Genomic DNA, 19,333 nt, shown 5'->3' with positions numbered 1-19,333 from the left:
CACTTTCCTCATAACTCTGTTTGGCTCTGTCAGAGCTCCATCAAAGAAAAATATCTGGATATTTAGCTGCTAAATGCTCCACTAAGTTCACCAGCTAGTCACTACAGTGGTGGGTCAGAAGACCAAAACAATTAGACAGATGTTATAGTTTACACTCAATATAACTGAAGAGATCTGAAGACTCAGGTATTAATTATCTGTCTATTCATCACTACAAGCAACCCCTTGACATACAAGTAGTTATGGGATTTTTAAGATTAAGACATTGATTACAGCAACTTTGTCACAGTTTGGCATAGATGGTCACCTGCTCATTTCTGCATGCCCTGTCACCAGCCATTCTCGCCTAATCAGCCTACTCAACTCACCTGTTCTCACAGCTACTCCTCATCACCAATCAACCCAGTATATCTACCCCAGCCTCACAGATACCCTTTGCCAGATTGTTCTTCCCCTATAATGCAAGACTCTCCAGCACTTCTCTCCAGACTGATTTCCTGCTGCCAACGCTGCCTGCCTCTGACCAAGCCGGCTCATCAGATCTCCATCAAACTCAACTGCCTTCTGTCCTCGGCTTTGAGATTTTCCACCGCTCCCTTGGATACTGTTCTACCTGTGGCTGCCCGGCGTTAACTATCCACTGCTACGCTACCGAGTGAGTTTTCCATTCGGCTTCTCTGTGAGTTCCTGTGGATCGGTGATCTTGCTGTGTTGCTTTGCTTGCTGTTGTGTGTACACTGCGTGCATATTCACCTGCTGGCTTCCGCCTTCACGAGCCCATCGCCTGCCTGCCTCTGCTGGGTATTGTAACCCTTGTTCTTCTGTACTACAAATGTGTTTGGACCCAGCAAATATCCTGCCCGATTCTGCCATATCAGCGAATCCACCAGAAACTTTGTTATGATTTTGCCGACCTTGCTCTGATCCTGATCATTCAAATTCACAATCGACTATTCCTGCTTTCCTGTGTGCTGCATTTGGGTCCTAACTCTACACATTACAGTACAATCTGGCCAGTCATGGACCCAGCGGTTGCTCTGTTTAAAGAGGAACTGTATGATCTGTCTTATATCCTTCTGTGCATCCAAGGCTATTGGAGAAGGGCCCGTCCAGGGAATATAGACAGGAAGCCCTCAATATGGCACGCAGGGAGGTGTCATCTAAGACTTGGCTGCAGAATTTTCTGCCTGAGTGAACTAAAGACTGTTTCAACATCCCTTAAGATCTGACTGATTCTCAGCCCACTACTTTCCAGCATCCCAGCTCCCACACTGGGCTTAGCATGGAGTCTGCCAACCCTCAGTCCCGGGCACCCAGCTCTCAGACCAAGCTTCAGCCTTCGGACAAGCCTGTTGGGAGCCAGCTTGTGCTTCCTTCTCTCCGGCTGGGTTTTGTCAGCCTCCAGCCAGCTACTGCATCTGCTAGCCACCAGCCTGTTAGCCTTCAGTCAGCTCCAGTGTCAGCTAGCCACCAGGCTGCTAGCCTCCAGTCAGCTACAGTGTCAGCAAGCCACCATGTTGCTAGCCTCCCATCAGCTCCAGCGTTTGCTAGCCGTCGACCAAAGACAGTTGACTACTCTGACAGGCCCAAAGTGTGTCCTCTCTGGGGAACCCGCTTAGCCTACAAAGTGCCTCTCCCAAAAAAGCGAGGCGCCCATCCAAATCCAGACACCTCAGACAAGTGTTTCTTTTCTGTGGGACCAACCTGGCCTACAAGCGGGCTCCCACAAGAAAGCGTGGCTCCCACCGACATTGTGCCTCTCTGCTGCCCAGTGGCCTGTGGGGAGGCTGCTGCCTGCTTTCGCCACTGCCCAGCTGCTCATCTTCACCGCTGCCCAGCGCCCCAGAGCCAAGCCTCCTGTTCCTGTTCTTTGGTTGGCGGCCTGGTCCACTCCCATTCCTGGTCCTAGGTCACCGGCCTGGCTGACTACAGTTCCTGGTCCTCGGTTGGCAGCCTGGCCGACTCCCGTTCCCGGTCCTAGGTCGCCGGCCCGGTTGACTCCAGTTCCTGTTCCTCAATCGGCGGCTTGGTCAACATCAGACTATGGTTCTCAGTCGCTGGCCTGGCTGACTCCCGTTCCTGTTCCTTGTGACTCTTCAAGTGGAAGGTATGAAAATTGATCAATTGGTTGGACAATCCTATGTAACCATTGCAAATTAGGTCTGCATTGTTCACCTAAATAGTTCTTAGCCATATATCCATATCCATATATCATTGCACAAGTCAGTATTTATGTTTAGAGTATGAAATTCAGTCAGAGAATCCAATTTTATTTAAACCTGTGCAAAGAAAAGTGGACATAATTTAAATTACTCTTAATGGAAAACTGTTACTGTTTATACTCTCTCATGTTCTCTCTCTCTCTCTCTCTCTCTCTCTCTCTCTCTCTCTGTCTCTCGGGTGTTATTGTCAACACTGTTGTTAACTGCTATTTTGTTCTATTAGTTGTTTTCCATACAGTGTTCACAATCCCCTATTTTGCGAAGCTCAAGTGCTATTAAAGGAAATGAACACTCACACAGTGCAGTGTGTTCCTTTATAAAACGCTCAGGAATGTTTTGAAAGTAGAAGACGAGTATGACTCAGTCTGCAGTGCAGTGCGCTTCTGTACTGACAAACACAACATGGGGGAGGAGGAGACGTGGCAGACCTCCTAAAAGTCAGAGAAAAGAACACAAATAACGTGGAGAAAAAAATGCTGCTGCTCGCTCTGATGTTGATGATCTGTGTGGTGGGTCAGGTATTAATGATGTGTTAATTCATTGCCCAACATTTGCTTGCTGTTCTCTGGAAATTAGGATCACTGTGTGCAAGCATGTGTGCATGTCTGTTGTGTGAAGATGGGAGTATTGGGACATGAAGGTGTGGTATGGGGGGGTGCAACAGCAGGCAGCAACAGACGGCTGAACCTTTGGAGTAAGACTACATCAGGCCTGATAGCTGCTCCTCCAATGATGATCCTCGCAGGGCAATTTTACATTTCAGAAACAGCTGGATTTTTTTTGTTCAGGTGCAACATATGAGCAATTAGCCTTTCTTTCTTAAAGTCTCCCAAATTTAGAGTGATACAATGCACAAACCTTGGCCTTAACTTTACATATGGTGCATTTGTCGAAACATCTCTATCGCTGTGGCCCGCATCACGGCCGAGCTGCCAGTGAGTTTTCTCTTTTCAAGTGAGATTTATCAGCACAGTGCACCTTGCTAACATGCCCCTTGTTATTGTAGCATGGTGCTACTACCACACAAAACCACCAAGATAATCACACCACACACTGCTTCGCTCCAACGAGATGAAACAGTGTCAGCGCCACAGATTGCTGCCACATACTGAATAACAGGACAACATCTGGATTATTGGATGAGCCAGAGGATCTTTGCTCACCTGAAGAAGCTCTGACTAAAAAAAGTGAGTTCTGCCTGTGATTAAGACTGTTTTTCAAGCCCAAACATGTCTTAACATCTTTTTTCACTGTGGTTAATTTTAAGAGTGGGTTTTGCAACAAGTACAGAATCAGACCGGTGACTGTAGGTAGTCATGGGTGGAATTTATTCCTCATTTGCTGTCTTGAAGCCGTCTGGCTAAAAGAAGGCAATTGGCTTTTGTGTCTCATCACTACGCTGCACCCGAACGCTGACATTTCATAACATAGCACTCCCATAGTTCTTGACAACCAATTTTCAACATTCACATTTCATGATCCAGTACAATGGAAAAAAATACCAGGGAGAACATTGAAACCAAACCTGAAGTCACTATGACGGTGTGTTGTTGATGTGTATGGCCACATGTGGACACTGCTGTCCATATACATGTGTTGTACTTTTGGTTTATAATTAATCATTTTCCACCGACAGCTTCTGTGTATGAGCAATGATGTCCTGCTTGAACAGACAAATTTCTTTGGAACAGTTTTGGTTGAGAAGTGAGAAGAAATGTCTGTCTTTGTGCTCTCCTCTTTGTGTCCTTTTTCTCTCTGGCTTGAAGTGGGCTGGCTCATTGTGACAAAGAAGATTTTAGATATTTTTGTGAACCAATCAGAGTTTGGGAACATTTGGATCAAAATATGATTACAGTTGATGGGTTGTTTGTTCACGTTGCTAGGACACGGTCAAATAAACCACACCTACAGAGTCTTGATGGGGCAGAGTAACTGGGTTTGAATGCTATAATGATAATAATGACAATGACACTAATTCATAATACATGTATTTTTTCATGAATTTTAACTTTGGCTCTTGTTTATTTAATTATGAATATGTAATATTACAGAGAACGTTACAGAGAAATACTTGAGATGTGAAACCAACTAACTAACCCTAACCCATGGATAATGAAAACGTATTTTCCCTTTCATTTCATGACCAGGGGGAAGAGAGCCATGGGTTACTGACCAAACACTCTATAACAGTGAGAGCTGTTCGAATACAGAGCTATTTAACATTTATTTTTTACAGCAGCTTTAATGCTATATTATACAATGATATTTTGGACAATTGTGTTTCCAGCGTCGCAGCAACAGTTTGGGAAAGGTCTTTTTCCTGTTTCATCATCTTTATTGTCCCATGCACAAAGCCAGATCCATTCAGAAAAGGTTTTCCCACTAAGGTGTGGAAGAAGTCAAGTGGCCTGCTGAGACCCAACCTGATTCAACACCTTTGGAGTAAATTGGAACGCCAACTGTGAGCCAGACCTTATCACCCGACATCAGTGGGCGACCTTACTATTGCTCTCGTGGCTGAATGCAGAAGCAGAAGATTTACCATGTGCCTCCTGAAAAATGGCATATCCGTACACATCTTGAGGAGCAAAGCTGCAACCAATTACGTTACCACATTTCATATAGACTGTGGTGTTTAATGCTCATGACAAACTTGGTTCCCTGACTTTAGCCTTTAAGGCAGTGCCTCCTCCCAGGCAACATAATTACTGCCATAAAACTGTTCCAAGTCTGGAGGGGAGCACTTGCCTTAAGGACAAGTTCTGGGAACAAATGTCCCTTTCCTTGATGTCATTCCGTGACCATAACCCACAAAATGGATGAGTATAGTTGAACCCTAGTAGCTATAATTGGGCACACACCTACAAATATAAAACAAGCATACCAAGGCACGTTATTAATCTTTGCCAACAAGAAAAAAACAGTCTGATAATGATGACACATATGAGGACATAAATGTTAGTTAACAACAATACAGTGATGTCGATGACAGAGCAGGGTTGTGTGTTGATCAGTGGTGTGGGAAGTTTTCAGAACTTAAAACAGCTGTAATCAGTAACATTGTATTTAATGACAATGTGATTGCTCATAGAGCTGAACCTACAAACAGTTATCTCAAGAATCTGCAGACTTAATACCGAGTTTCAGCTCATTGTTGAGCTGTTCTCTCCACAACTATACTGTTAGGTTCTCTCAGACTGCTATTATTTTTGGTAGCAAAAGCAAATAGCAGACAGACATAGTTAGAGACGAGCTTGTGAACTTAGTGGAACATTGCAGCTAAAGAGCGAGGTAGTTCTCTCAGGATTTGGTAAGGACCAGAAACTTAAGTTAAAAGAGAATTTTGGATTTATATTTGCCAGGTGGTGGGAAGCTTGACGGATGGAAACGTTTCCCAATAACTGCAGCATGTGTAGAAAAGCAACTGTTTGATGACCATTTCAACTTAAGGTTATGATTTTGTCAATGTTGGTTTTACACCTTGTTTCAAAAAAGTATTTGTAACAAAAATGTGCTTGTATTATTTACATTAAAATTAATATATGCAGGATTTTCCAAACTCATCAAAAGTATATACTCATAAAAAAGTAATGATAACTTATGGCCCACAGGAAGTTTGTTGCAGTGTCTGTATTTGCAGAGACTCTGCCATCTTCCTGTATTTTATTTTTATTCCTCAGTATTTTGTTTTGTTTGGAGCATTTCAGGGCGTCAGCCTTTGGGCAGTGGGTGTGTAGCCCCCAGCCAACAGTGGACTAGGTGTGAAGTCAGGAGTCTATAAAAACATTACTACCAGGTTACATCGCTGTCCATACCTCTCTCCTCTGCTCTTGATCTGTCATGGATGTATAAAGAGTTGTAGGTCTGTGTGTGTGTGTCTGTCTGTTTGACCGGGGGCGGGGCTGAGCTACACATACAAACACAGATCTGTGTGTTCTATAATGTTTTATTTCACTGATTCACTGCTCTATTCTCTTACCGTTGCCTCTGTCTGTTCATTCATTGTCAAGCTTGCTCGACCATCACTGCTCTCTGTCTATCTGTCTCGCTCATTTAGCCAGGGGGGAAAGGCCAAATTTGAATGTGTGTTTGCAAACAGCAACGGACAAATCCTGCATAGTACATCTTTAATATGTAAGTAGCATTTTATTTAGTTGGTCAATCTTATGTCAACTATTTTATACTGTTGGGTAGTGTAATCTACAGTCTACTGCGCATTATATTTTAGAAACTTATCAAATGTTTTGTATGTAAAAACATTATGGTTATAGCTAATTAGTAACTAAAGCTGTAAAATAGGATAACGTGACATAAAATGTATTTTTCCCTGTGAAGTGCAGTGGAGTCAAAGCAAAAAGATAGCATGTAACAGACTCAAGTAAAGTGCGTACCTACATGTTGAAGCAAATCCTGTGGAGAGCCCAAAACAGTGTTTAACAATCACACATAGATGTAATATTCTAGTGTCCACATACTTTTGGCCATGTAGCGTATTTACCAGTGGCAGTGATCTTGCGCAGCCTTCCACTAGGCTACCTGTTGCATCTTATATTTGTTATTATACAGACATAAGCCCAGGCCTTTGTGGCTGTGCATCTGCTACTGTAGTTACACCATGGCTTCACGGCTCTGTGGTGTCACACTGCTTCGGCGAGTTCCAGATGAGATGACTTGGAAACAAGATAGAGCACCTGGCCAGCAGAGAATGTGGAGAGAATATGTAAATGTGCCAGGCAGCAGAGGTTATTTGGTATTTGTGAGATGAATGAAATTCTCCCCTCTCTTTTCCTCATTTCCCCTCTCACATTTGTGTGACTAGACTAGTTAAGTCCTTGTCACTCAAGCTGCCAAGGTCTATGGGGCACCAGAGCGAGAAGCCGAGTAATGGGAGAAAAAGTGAGAGAGAAAGAGAGGGAGAGAAGGTGAGAGAAATTGGGCCAGGGATGATTGCAAATTGTCTGTCTAATGGTTGCCACCCAGGAAGCCATTTCAGGTGACTTGTTATCCGTCATGAGAGAGGCAGACCTGCCAGGATCCCTCTTCTCACTCTCCTTCTCAGTGGGCCACCATACCTAAGAGCTTCAGGCTATCACCAGTGACCTCACCTCTTAAAACTCCTCTGTCTCCAATTTTAGACGCCTTTTTTCTTCTCCTCTCCCTCGCTGTTGCTTTCTCCATGTCTCTCCAGCTCCCACTTTGCCTCATCCTCCCCGCAGTGCGTCTCTCTGGCTCCTGCTCAGCAGCTGTTGTTTAGTGATAGATCAGTGAAGCAAAAAATGATGCTGGGTATAAAAAATAGATCTCGAAGCAAAGCACAGCCTCCCTATTCTCACAACCTATTGTTCTGCATTAGCGGCAAGACTTTAGGGATTCATTCAGAGGTAATCATTTGTTACTCGCAGGCACCGTGTCTTTCAGGCACCAATGATGAAGTCACCTCTGAAAGGGCCACAAATGAGAGAGAAGTCATTTGCTATCTTACCATGCTGGATAACCATCGATTAGTGGGCCTATGCTGGGAAACCTTTATATGTAAAAGTCATTTTTTTGAGCCTTTTAATCTCTTCCTGTAAGACATTGTTCATGACTCTGTAAACATCAAAGTGTTTTTTAATTCAGAGCAATTTATATGGAAGACTCATGGGTATATGCTTACAGTGAGCAGGGTGAAAACAGCACTGATCCCTCCACTGCCTCAGATTGACATTAGAGAGGGAATTGACATGCAAACCAGGTCTGCTGAAAGTTAATCTGTATGTGCACCGTATCACGTGGATCACAGTTTGGAGGCAGCTAGCATTAAAAGGAACCTGTCAAGCTAAGTGTGCTTCTCAACCTTTCTGCCATTACTCTGACATGTTTTGTGACCCGTAAATTGAAGTCTTGTCAGGACCTGGTCATTTTACCAGCTCTCAACACAGACGGGAGGGATCCTAGTAAATCTGCCACTCCTAAAAATGCTCTCTGCCTCTTCTGCACAGCAGGTGGCACTGATTGGCTCCTGCACATATCCCTCACTTGTCAACTTGTCCCTGTGATGGCTCAAGGACTGCCCAAGAAAACCTGGCATTAGCCATCCGGCCCTGCCAATAACTTACATTAGGGATGAAAGGAGATGCTATCAATCGGATTGGATGTCAACACGTCCAATCAATCTGACAGTTTCTCTCTGAAGTATTGTTGTTGCTGTTCGAATCATGCCTCAATGTTCATAAATCATTTTTTCACTATATTTTACACTCTATTTTATATAAAGATTTCAACCGGATGAAAAGTATATACCTTAGCACTTGTTTAAGATGCACAAAGATAGTTTAGGTACAGAGCTACTCTGAAAGCAGAAACATCCTGATTTGTTAAGCCAATGCCATAATGGATCAAGCCAAATAACAACTTTACTGGTTAAAGGATAATTCTGGTTTATTAACCTAAACCTTATACTCTAGTGTTGATGGGGATTGCTTTATTTAACACTTCCTGAATTTCTGAGTAATTTCTAGAATATTAGAAAATAAACAATGTTCAGTTAGTAAAACTCTAAGTCACTCTCTCAAATTGAGTGTCCTGAGCCTTTAAGTCTGTCCACCACAGTTTAGCTGTCCAACTTCCAAAGAAATAATCGGATTGGATGCAATATTTAAAAAGGAAATATGATATCATGTTGATAATAAACATATCATAGTATTGTTGACAAATATCATAATTGTTTAGTGAAAATCTGATATTGTGACAGCCCTAGTAATCACTCTGGTCATTATTACTATAGGTTATAACAATGTTACACTTACCAAAGCAATTTTTCGGGATCTGGGAACACAGCAACATCACTGCAGTGAAGACTGAATACACACATATTCACACAGTTCAGACAAACCAACAGTTTACATTATCCAAACTGAATTTTGTGAAGGTGAACCAGAATATCAAGCTAATTTTTCACATCCAACATGTCGCATACAACAGCCTGGTCTGTGGCCATATTGTTCCAAGGTTGATGCTGTACGTTCTTGAAGCACCACTCTAGTGCCGTAGTATCAAGAGTGAGATAAGACAGAGTGAAGGGGTGGCTGGGGTGGTTGGAACGGTCATACACTGGACTTTACCTCTGGAGACCAGGGTCTTTGTCTGTCAGTTATGTTACATAAGTAAATCAACAGGTAAATTAAGTACTCACATTACTTACGTAACTTGACGTGAGTTACATAAGAATGTAGACTTGTAATTTTAAGCCTAATTATACTCTTTTCCTTAACCTAACCAAGTAGTTTTTTGCGTAAACCTAACCTGACACTGACAATATTAATAACAGTCCCAAAGTCCTTATATGTCTTTATATGTGAACAGATTGTCAGTAAGCTTTATTTTGAAAGTCTAACCATATATAGCATATTACGTATTATTGCTATCGTGACCGCGGAGCCCTTTACGTGTAACCGTGAATCTAGAGGGGTAGGTAGAGTGTCACAGTTTGAAGGTCAAGGCCACTGACCGAGCAGGCATATTTAACAAGTTAGAGTGAGGACGTGTTGAAATGTCACATCCTAAATTTTGCTAATAATCCCGTACAGGAAACCTACTGAAAGTACGATGGGTCAAAGTTTAACAAGAAAGTCTGTAAACTGTGTTGGATGTTTACAATGGACAGTTTTGGTTAAATAATTTAACCATTTGTTAAATGTTTCTTTCACTTAAATGTTTAGCTAACCTTGGGGTTTGATTAAAACCTGTGCTCTTATTCCTGGAGATGTGAGACTACCATTTAGAAATAATGTTAATGAGATAATGTTACAGTATCTTTATTAGCCACGAAGCCCTGTTAGCCTAGCTGACTTTCTAATATAAGATCAACAATCCCACAAGCCATTGGTATCCCTTGTATCTACGCAAACTAAAATACAAGCCTGCAAAGCAGCCCATACAACACATAACAACAAATATATTTAATACTACTACTACTACTACAATAGTTTTAGCATTTTAATTAAAGCTCCTTTGCTTCACACTCTTTCCAGTGAGGCTAGAGCTGCACCCTCCTGTTCGATTGTCATTGACTTAAAAGCACCACATGAAAGAGAACCCCTCAAAACAAAAGTCAGTCGAAAAAAGAACAGACTTCAAACATTATATTCCACAAAGCCATTGATGCATCACACAGACCCACCACTACATAATCAGTCCTCACCTAAAGATCTTTTTCAAGCCGGCCACTCTGTTTTAGACTCTCTAGGGATGGTTGGACAGCATGTTTTGATGCTTCAGGGCTCTCCAGGCATCTGTCCTGTGGAGCCTGATTGCCTCACAGCCCGCTCTGTGGAGAAAATGAGGTTGAGGTGGGCCACTCGGGCCTCTCCAAGGCACAGAGCCATCGCAGTCGAAGTGAAGCCCTGACCCCCAGCAGATTTCTAATGGATTTTAGGCGTCACAGGCAAACACACAGCTGGGCTCCAAACAAACTCATCAGAGCACCCCAGATTTGTGGCTCCCCCGTCGACCCACGCACCCACCCACACAATCCTGCCTCCTGCACACTTTTTCTGTACTTGTGACAGGCAGTCACCGCCTGAGAAACTGAATCTACCTCCATTCTTTGCAACTCACAGCAATGTAAAAAACAATCTATTCTTACATTAACTCATTTTTAATAAGACTGATCTGTTTATCAGGTTTTAAGTATTTCAAGTGTTTGTGTTTTCATCAAGAATTCCATAGGGGGCATGTGTAAGAAGAGATTTCAGTGTTTCATAACTCACTTTTGCAGGATTTCCCTGCGTTCCGCTCCTCTCTGTCTCTTTCTGCCTCCTTCTCTGTTCCTGTGTGGGCGGATATTTGTGTATATGGTCATATTTTTGTAGAGTACTGTGGTTGTATTGAGCCAGAGAGAGTGTATTTCACTCCACTTTCAGAAAAGAAACTCAGAAAATAGTACAGTGACAAGCTGAAACATACATTAATAAAAGGAGCAACTTTTTTTTGTACTAAGAATGATGGGCCATTTGTATATAAAAGGTGTTCAATGTTCAGTGTCTGAATCACTGAATGTCAGCTTCATGAATGGATTGAAATAATAGTGGATTTGAACTAAGCCAGGCTTCGTCACTCTTTGATGCAGTCGTTGATCCAGTCTTTGGACCTTTGCCACACATGGGAAAGTCATGAGTACATGTCCCTGGCAAAGTGGCTCGAGGCTTGGCAAGGTCTTAGCTTTTGTCTCATAGAAGTCACAGGTATTGATTCACGCTTGAGGTGTCTCTCTGTGGAGATTGGCTTGCTGCGCTAGCATTATCTTGGGTGGCAGTGTATTCATAGTGTACTGAACAATGGGGCTGAGGGACGATGGAGCTAAATTGTTCTGAATGACTTTCATAAGCAGCGGGGGCCTGTGGGTTGTGGGAGAAAGCAATAAAGTTTAGAGGATACTGAGGACGAGGGAACATGTTCACACTCAAGTTGCACTTTTTGAAGTACCACAACTTCACATGTTATCTTCCCACAAATTCTCAAAGGCAAAAACATAGCAGTCAGGAAATAAAATGAATTTTGGGAGGAGCATTTCAAAATACTTCATGGTCCATGTTTTTCTGTGAGTGATGAGAGTTGCCCACTAGAGTACACAAGTGGGACTCTGACTTCTCTACAGTCTTGACATTTCTATTTTGCCACCTCATTTTCCTCCGAGAACAGCTTGTTTACTCACGGATGAAAGTGAAAGTATTTGAAAGTACTTTTTAACTTTTGGGAGTGAAACGAGGATTTATCTTGGATTTTACAAACTGCTGTGCTGCACTGAAGAGCCTGTGAGATTCAACCAACTAGCTTACCGGACACCCTACCACCTCACCGGGCCCAGTATCTGGGCCCGTGCCGGTAAGTCTCGCCTCCTCTCACCATCTAAACAGTCTGCTATATGTGCCTCTTCAACGCCGTGGACTCCATCTGGAGTCCTCGTGTGTAAGTCTTCACTGTAAACATTACACTAGCAATCCAGCTAGCCGCTAGGCAAACAAACATAGGCTACTCCAAACACCGTTGCTGCCGGAGCTTTTTTCTCTCTTTTCTCAGCCACCATCTGCTCCACCCAAGAATGTCCCCACTCACCCCGGAGGATCATGAGCTGTCCTGCTTGAGGTCAGAGCTACGCTCCATTGCGACCCTCCTGGACGATGTCCTCCAGCGCCAATCCTCGCTCCTCGCCCGGGTGGAAGCGCTGCAGCAGGATGGTCCCAGCCCGGCCAACGCTGTCCACCGCACATCGGATGCTCCCTCTTCCTCCTGGGCGACCGTTGTTAGGAAGGGGAGACCGGTCTCTCTCCCCTTGTTTTCCCCTGACATGGAAGAATGTGACGACGATCCCATCCCGTTGTCCAACTTCTTCACCCCACTGGAGAAGTTAGCTGAGCTACCGGCTACATGCTCACGCACTGCTCCGGAGCAATCAGTCCTGCCAAACTCCCGACACAGGAAGCGTCGCATCCCTCCAACTAGCCCACTGATGTCCCAGGGTAAACGTCCAAGGTGTTCATCCCCTTCATCGGTATCCTTCTCAGAAATCTGGCCTCCTCTCCCTGCCCCGCAGCCATCGTTTCCACGGCCTAACGTGGGTCCGATCCCCTCGACGCTCAATGATGACGTCATCTGCGCAGGTGACTCTAATCCCTCTTCTACTGTTCCGGATCCCCCTGGCATCTCCCATCTGTCTCTGTCCTCTAAATTGTCGGTCTATGACAATGGCTGCAAGAATCAACCTCCTGAAATCCTCATAATTGGTGATTCTATCATCAGAAATGTGCACCTCCCAGGCTCCATCACTTACTGTCTCTCCGGTGGGATTACTACTGACTTTATAGAACTGATACCTGTCCTCATTGATCTCCATCCGTCTGTTCACACTGTTCTGTTGCACACCGGCACAAATGACGTCATGTCCAGACGCTCCTGCAAACTTTACCATGATCTTGAGTCACTGATTCACACTGTTGAAAGCCTCGGGAAAAGGTGTGTTCTCTCTGGCCCTATTCCCACCCTGCTCAAAAGCTCAGAGCGTTTTAGTCGACTTTTCAGTCTGCACACGTGGATGCAGAACTTCACCACTGCAACAGGTCTGGGTTTTATCAACAATTTTGACTATTTTTGGACTGAACGTGATCTCTTCAATTTGGATGGTTTACACTTGAACAGGAAAGGGTCTGAAAGATTAACAAACAATTTTATTAACTTCATTGCTTTTAGCCTGAAATGATGCTTTTCCCAGCAAGACCCTGCCCTGCACACGTTGTCTTCCTGTCACAGCACTGTCTCTGATAGTGCGGGTCCTGCTGTCATCTTTAGTGTCTGCACTGTCTCTGCTTCTGGCCCCCTTACTCCACCTAGTTCTTTTGCAGCAGCAAAACCTGTAGCAGATGCTAATACCTCTTTTCCAATGTCAAATCCAACTCCTATCTGCTCTCATATCCCTATTAGAGTTACTGACAGGCGTTGCATCCTGCCAAAACGCTCTCACTGTCCTCATGGCAACAACCCTGATCCCAGTAAAGTTAATCGTTCCAACTCTCGTGGGAGGGTCACATCTAACCTGATTAATATAAAAACAGTTCCTGTCCCTCCAGCTCTTCCCCCTGTCGACCTCAGTTGTGCTTTACTCAACATTAGGTCACTCTCCAGCAAGACATTTTATATTAATGATTTTATTACTCACTATGGTTTGCATTTATTTTTCCTCACTGAGTGTTGGCTTTCCTCCACTGCCAGTGCTGTTCTTATTGAGGCGTCTCCCCCTGACTATAGCTTCTTATTCTCCGCTAGGAAAGACAAAACGGGTGGGGGACTTGCGGTTATCTTCTCTAATCAATTTCCCTGTACAGTATGTTCACTCGGTGATTTTACATCTTTTGAGTACCTGGCCATGCTTATTGGAAACCGCCAACATATCCTGGCATTACTCATTTATAGACCACCCAGGTTTAATCCCATTTTTTTAACAGAGTTCTCTGAATTTTTATCTACCGCTCTGATTAAATATGACAAAATAGTTCTGCTCGGTGACCTGAATTTTCACATTAATGATGTTTTGGATCCCAAAGCAACGGAATTTCTGGATCTTCTTTCGAGTCTCAACTTCATCCAACATGTCACTGGCCCCACTCATAATCTCGGTAATACTTTGGATCTAGTCTGTACAAAGGATATTACCGCTGGCCCCCCTTCTATTTTTCAGGTCCCGGTCTCGGATCACTCTTGTGTCTTTTTTAACCTTCTCACGCATACAAAGCCTACTCGCTCTGAATCTAACCCTCATTCTTTTCGTTTCATTAACAACCATATTAAGTCCCTTCTAGCTGATCATTTGCCCGATAAACTGGAGTCACTTTCCAACACGTCCATGTCTGTCAACAACCTCACAGATGGCCTAAACAGTGCACTGTCAGAAACGCTTGAGTCCTTTGCTCCTCTCAGAACTAGTAGAGGCACTCGAACTAAATCTGCACCTTGGTTCTCCGACCTCACTCGCTCTTTAAAACGGGCTTGTCGTAAACTTGAAGACAGATGGCGCACCTGTAAATCAGAGTCCTCTCGCCTCGCCTGGACTCTTAGCTTTAAACATTATAAACATGCACTTTCTGCTGCCAGATCTTCTTATTTCTCCAATTTGATCGAAACTAATAAGAACAATCATCGGGTCCTGTTTAATACTGTGGCCAGGCTTACACACTCTTCACCGGTTCTGAGCTCTCCTTTCACAGCTAATGATTTTCTAGTTTTTTTCACTGACAAAATCTCCCAATTAAGGAACAATATCATTAGCCAGCAGCTCTCTAGCACCGTGTCCAGCCAGTGCTCTGTGTCCTGGTCCACGAGCTCACTCTCTCAGTTCAAACCCATTTCTGCTGAGACCTTGGCCTCAATGGTTGCCGCCTCAAAGCCAACAACGTGTTCACTAGATCCCATCCCTTCTGACCTCCTTAAGGAACTCCTTCCTATTCTGAATGCCCCTATACGTGCCATCTTGAACACTTCCCTCTCTGAGGGGTGTGTCCCCTTAACCTATAAATCTGCTATCATTAAACCACTCCTCAAGAAACCCAATAGCGATCCACTGGTTCTTGCCAATTATCGACCTGTCTCCACTCTCCCTTTCTTATCTAAAATACTTGAGAGAATTGTTGCTGATCAACTGACTGTCCACCTTTCTACCAATAATCTCTTTGACAATTTTCAGTCTGGTTTCCGCTCCTGCCACTCTACTGAGACTGCCCTAACTAGAGTAGTCAATGACCTACTTGTCACTGCTGACTCTGGATCAGCCTCCATACTTTTAATTCTTGATTTAAGTTCGGCCTTCGATACCGTAGATCATTGTGTGCTTCTACACCGACTGGAGCATTACGTTGGTATTCACGGGCTGGCGCTCTCATGGTTCCAGTCCTACTTATCTAGTAGAACCCAATGTGTTAGTTTCAATAACTCTTTGTCAGAATGTTCTACAGTTACCGCTGGTGTGCCCCAGGGGTCTGTCCTGGGGCCTCTGCTGTTTTGCATTTACATGCTCCCTCTGGGTAGGATAATTGCCGAATATGGTATACAGTTCCATTTCTATGCTGATGACACACAGCTATACATCCCACTACACCCTAATGACCCCTCTCAAATACAAAATCTGGAAACATGTGTAAGCCAAATCAAGATCTGGATGAGTCAAAACTTTCTCATGCTTAATACTGCTAAGACTGATTTGCTGGTGATTAAGCCTAATAACTGCAAGTACTTCTCTGACAGTCTTTGTCTTAATATTGATGGTTGTTCAATCTCTGAAAGCACGCACATTAGAAACCTAGGTGTTATTTTTGATCCGACCCTGACTTTCCAGACTCATATCAAGGAAATCACCAGGACGGCTTTCTTTCACCTGCGCAACATTGCCAAAATCCGCCCTGCTCTATCCCGGCGTAGCGCCGAGGTGGTTCTCCATGCCCTTGTGTCTTCCCGTTTAGATTACTGTAATGTCCTTTTTTCTGGCCTCCCCATCTGTACTACTAGGAGCCTTCAGCTTGTGCAAAATTCAGCCGCCAGACTTTTAACAAAAACAAGTAGGTTCTGTCACATAACTCCTGTCCTGGCATCACTACATTGGCTGCCCATTCAGGCTAGAGCCGATTTTAAAGTTCTTCTTTTAACTTATAAGGCTTTAAATGGACTTGCACCATCTTATTTAACTGAACTACTTTCTCCCTACATTCCGCCACGTCCTCTTCGTTCTCTTAGTTCAAATCTCCTTGTCATCCCACCAATCAATAAAAAGTCAGCTGGTGGCAGGGCCTTTGCCTACCGTGCTCCTTTTCTATGGAATGGCCTCCCACTAGGTATCAAAGAAGCTACATCCACTGCAATTTTTAAGTCCCGTCTTAAAACACACCTTTTTACTCAATATTTTGGTTTAAACTAATTTTTAACTGTTTTATCATTTTCCTTTGGTGTTTTAATATTGTTTTATTGTCTGTTATTATTGTACTTGATTTTATTGTAAAGTGTATTGAGACCATGTACCATGGTGATTTTGCACTCTAAACAATAAATTGATTGATTGATTGATTGATAGAGTTGGCTGATCCTGGCAGGGCATTTGGTTTGGTTATTTTCTTCTTTTTTTCCCAAGCCTTTTCTTTGTTTTATTGACAGGATGTACCCCTTGATTCCACTGAGCACGTCTCTGTTACCTCTTTTGTTCCGTCCTCCGCACAGTTTCATATCCCACTGGGAGCATTTCAGGCGCGAAACATCATGCCTGCCTGATGTTGCTGACTTTGTCAGATTTTGGTTATTTCATTATTTCCCCTTGATTTTTGTACTTTTGCTGTGGTTGAGTAGACCACGTAGTCAAATATTTTTATTTAATGTCCATTTTTAGTTTGTTAATATTTCCGACTTTGTTGTGCTGAGATCCCGAGTCGGCACACAGTGTTTTATTTTGAAATTTGACCGAGTGCACTATGCTGTTCCGCTGTTTGACCGCAGAGCAGAATGGAGAACTGCTTAGACGCCGCTGCTAAAATGTGCCATGGCACAGCGGGTGGAAACATGAGCATTGTCTGGAACGGCTGCGATCAGCTCCGAGACATGCCTGGTGGTATCCAGAGGTTAGAGTGATGGTAATTGTGAAGAGAGAGCTTTTGGTTGCCACAAACACGGCTGGAGATATCCCAACATCCTGTCAAAAATATCCACTGCTATCTCATCCACTGCCCAATATGAAAGCCAGGTAATACACATGTAATGTGAACATGATATGAGACGTTTTGTTGAAATGTCAATATGGTACGTATTCTATAACACGTACAATTGTGAATGTATCAGTGGTTTGCAGAAATGTTAACAACATTTTATCCTTAGGGACTGGGCTGGTGTTGGAAGTAAGTACAGAATGCCAAATGGAGAGAGGGAAAGAAACAATAAAGTAGCATTAGCTTGGCAAGCCATAACATTTAAGGTACGTAATGGTAAGTAATGGTTGAAAAAAACCCCTGAAATATAGCCTTGGTTTTGAAGTTTGACAGTAACTGACCAGGTTTAGGTCTCCATTTAAGGCCTGCAGTATTACATCCTACTATAGTACTAACCTGTCGTAACTGAGGTTTGACTGAGATTTCTCTTTAATTTCCATCCAGCACTTTATGCAACCTCTCAAAGTTTTACTAAAACTCAACTCTCTTCTCTGCTAATTACGCTTTGCTAACTTGCTCAGAGGTGTATAACTTTAACAGCCTGTACAGTACTTTATGGATTTTGACTGACAACTACCTTCATGCTGATGCAGTGATAAAGGTTGGAATTTTAGTGGTTATACCGAAGAACACTTTTAAAAAATTATTTTAACTTGCGCAATAAATCTAATCACCGAAGCTTGAATTAGCTTCAAGTGTCTCCGTTTCCATTATTTCCACAGTCATAAGCTTCACATATTCATTATTTGGAGTCATTGCATGAGATTGATTTTGCCTTCATTCCTCTTCCATAACCTAAACTGACCTCCTGGCAAGCCCAACACGACATCCAGAGAATGATGATGACACTAAAGACAGTATTCCTCATAGAGGATATTCGAGTGATTTCCATCTTATTAACATCTTCATCTCTGGAACATTGCTTGTAGGCTGCCTTGGGCAGAAAAAATCTGAATAAATGCAGCCCACGTTGCTTTTTTTAAGTAAAAAGTGCTATTCTAGACATTGGATTTTGCTATAATTATAAATTATGTGTTGCTCTACCGTACGTATTCCACTTATCAGTTTGCATGTGCACAGTTATAGATCTGTTTAATTAGAGACACAAAACTAATTGTTGGGCTATAATTTTGAGTTGAAAGAAGTTTGATGTTGTAAATAAATTACGTGCTAATTATCACTCACCAAATATCAACACCTGCACATTAGAGATCAAAAACAGCCAAAATTATTTCAAACCTAGCAGCGAGAAAAAGTGAGAAAACGTGAGAAAAGAAGAATCACCATAGAAACAGATGAACAGCTCAAGGTGAGCTTCTCTCAAAACAGCAAGAGAAACAATGCATTGTGGAGGTGGAGAGCCAAGGCGCATTCTGAAGTATATGCATGCTTACCATATGTCTCAGATGGCTGCATCCTCTAGTTCAAGGTTTACGCTTCCAGACTCACTCATCGTTACTGTACGTTGGACACTAATCCAGTTATTGAAGTTTTGCATTGTGATGAAGGCTCAGTAACATAAACAAAAATGCCCAAGTCGTATTTGCAAAGGGGATCATGCCATCGGATATGTGAAAGCGATGATTTACAGATTCTATGCTCCCGTTGTTCTTTAAGCTGATTGACCCAAATAGCTGAGAACCCCTGCAGAGCCACGATCTTGTTTCCTGCAGGAAGGAGTTGGGAGAACCAACAGCGTGTTTCATTCTCTGTCCTCCAAATCTGGTCACAGTTGTACCACTTAAGAGTCTGTGACGTCTGTCCATAGCCCAGAGCATCAGATTCCAGACTGCTGCCAGTGAACAGATAAAGCCATGGAAACATATGACGCTTTTATAGCTTACCAAAATAACTTAAGGCAGAAATTCTGATGCTTTTAATGTTCTTGTCATGTCAGAA

General features: G+C 43.1%; 1 protein-coding gene across 1 annotated transcript; it reads left to right on the top strand.

The window, feature by feature from the left end:
• The first annotated feature begins 12,303 nt into the window (after positions 1 to 12,303).
• On the top strand, positions 12,304 to 16,659 carry LOC140994813 (uncharacterized). The gene is made up of 2 exons (XM_073464603.1): positions 12,304 to 13,318; positions 14,555 to 16,659. The coding sequence occupies exons 1-2, from the start codon at positions 12,304 to 12,306 to the stop codon at positions 16,657 to 16,659; spliced, it is 3,120 nt and encodes a 1,039-aa protein (XP_073320704.1).
• The last annotated feature ends 2,674 nt before the right edge of the window (positions 16,660 to 19,333 follow it).

Source organism: Pagrus major, chromosome 4, assembly GCF_040436345.1.
Source record: "Pagrus major chromosome 4, Pma_NU_1.0".
In the NCBI taxonomy this organism is placed as follows: domain Eukaryota; kingdom Metazoa; phylum Chordata; class Actinopteri; order Spariformes; family Sparidae; genus Pagrus; species Pagrus major.
The sequence above is the reverse complement of the archived record's forward strand: the minus strand, read 5'-3'. Positions and strand labels throughout refer to the sequence as shown.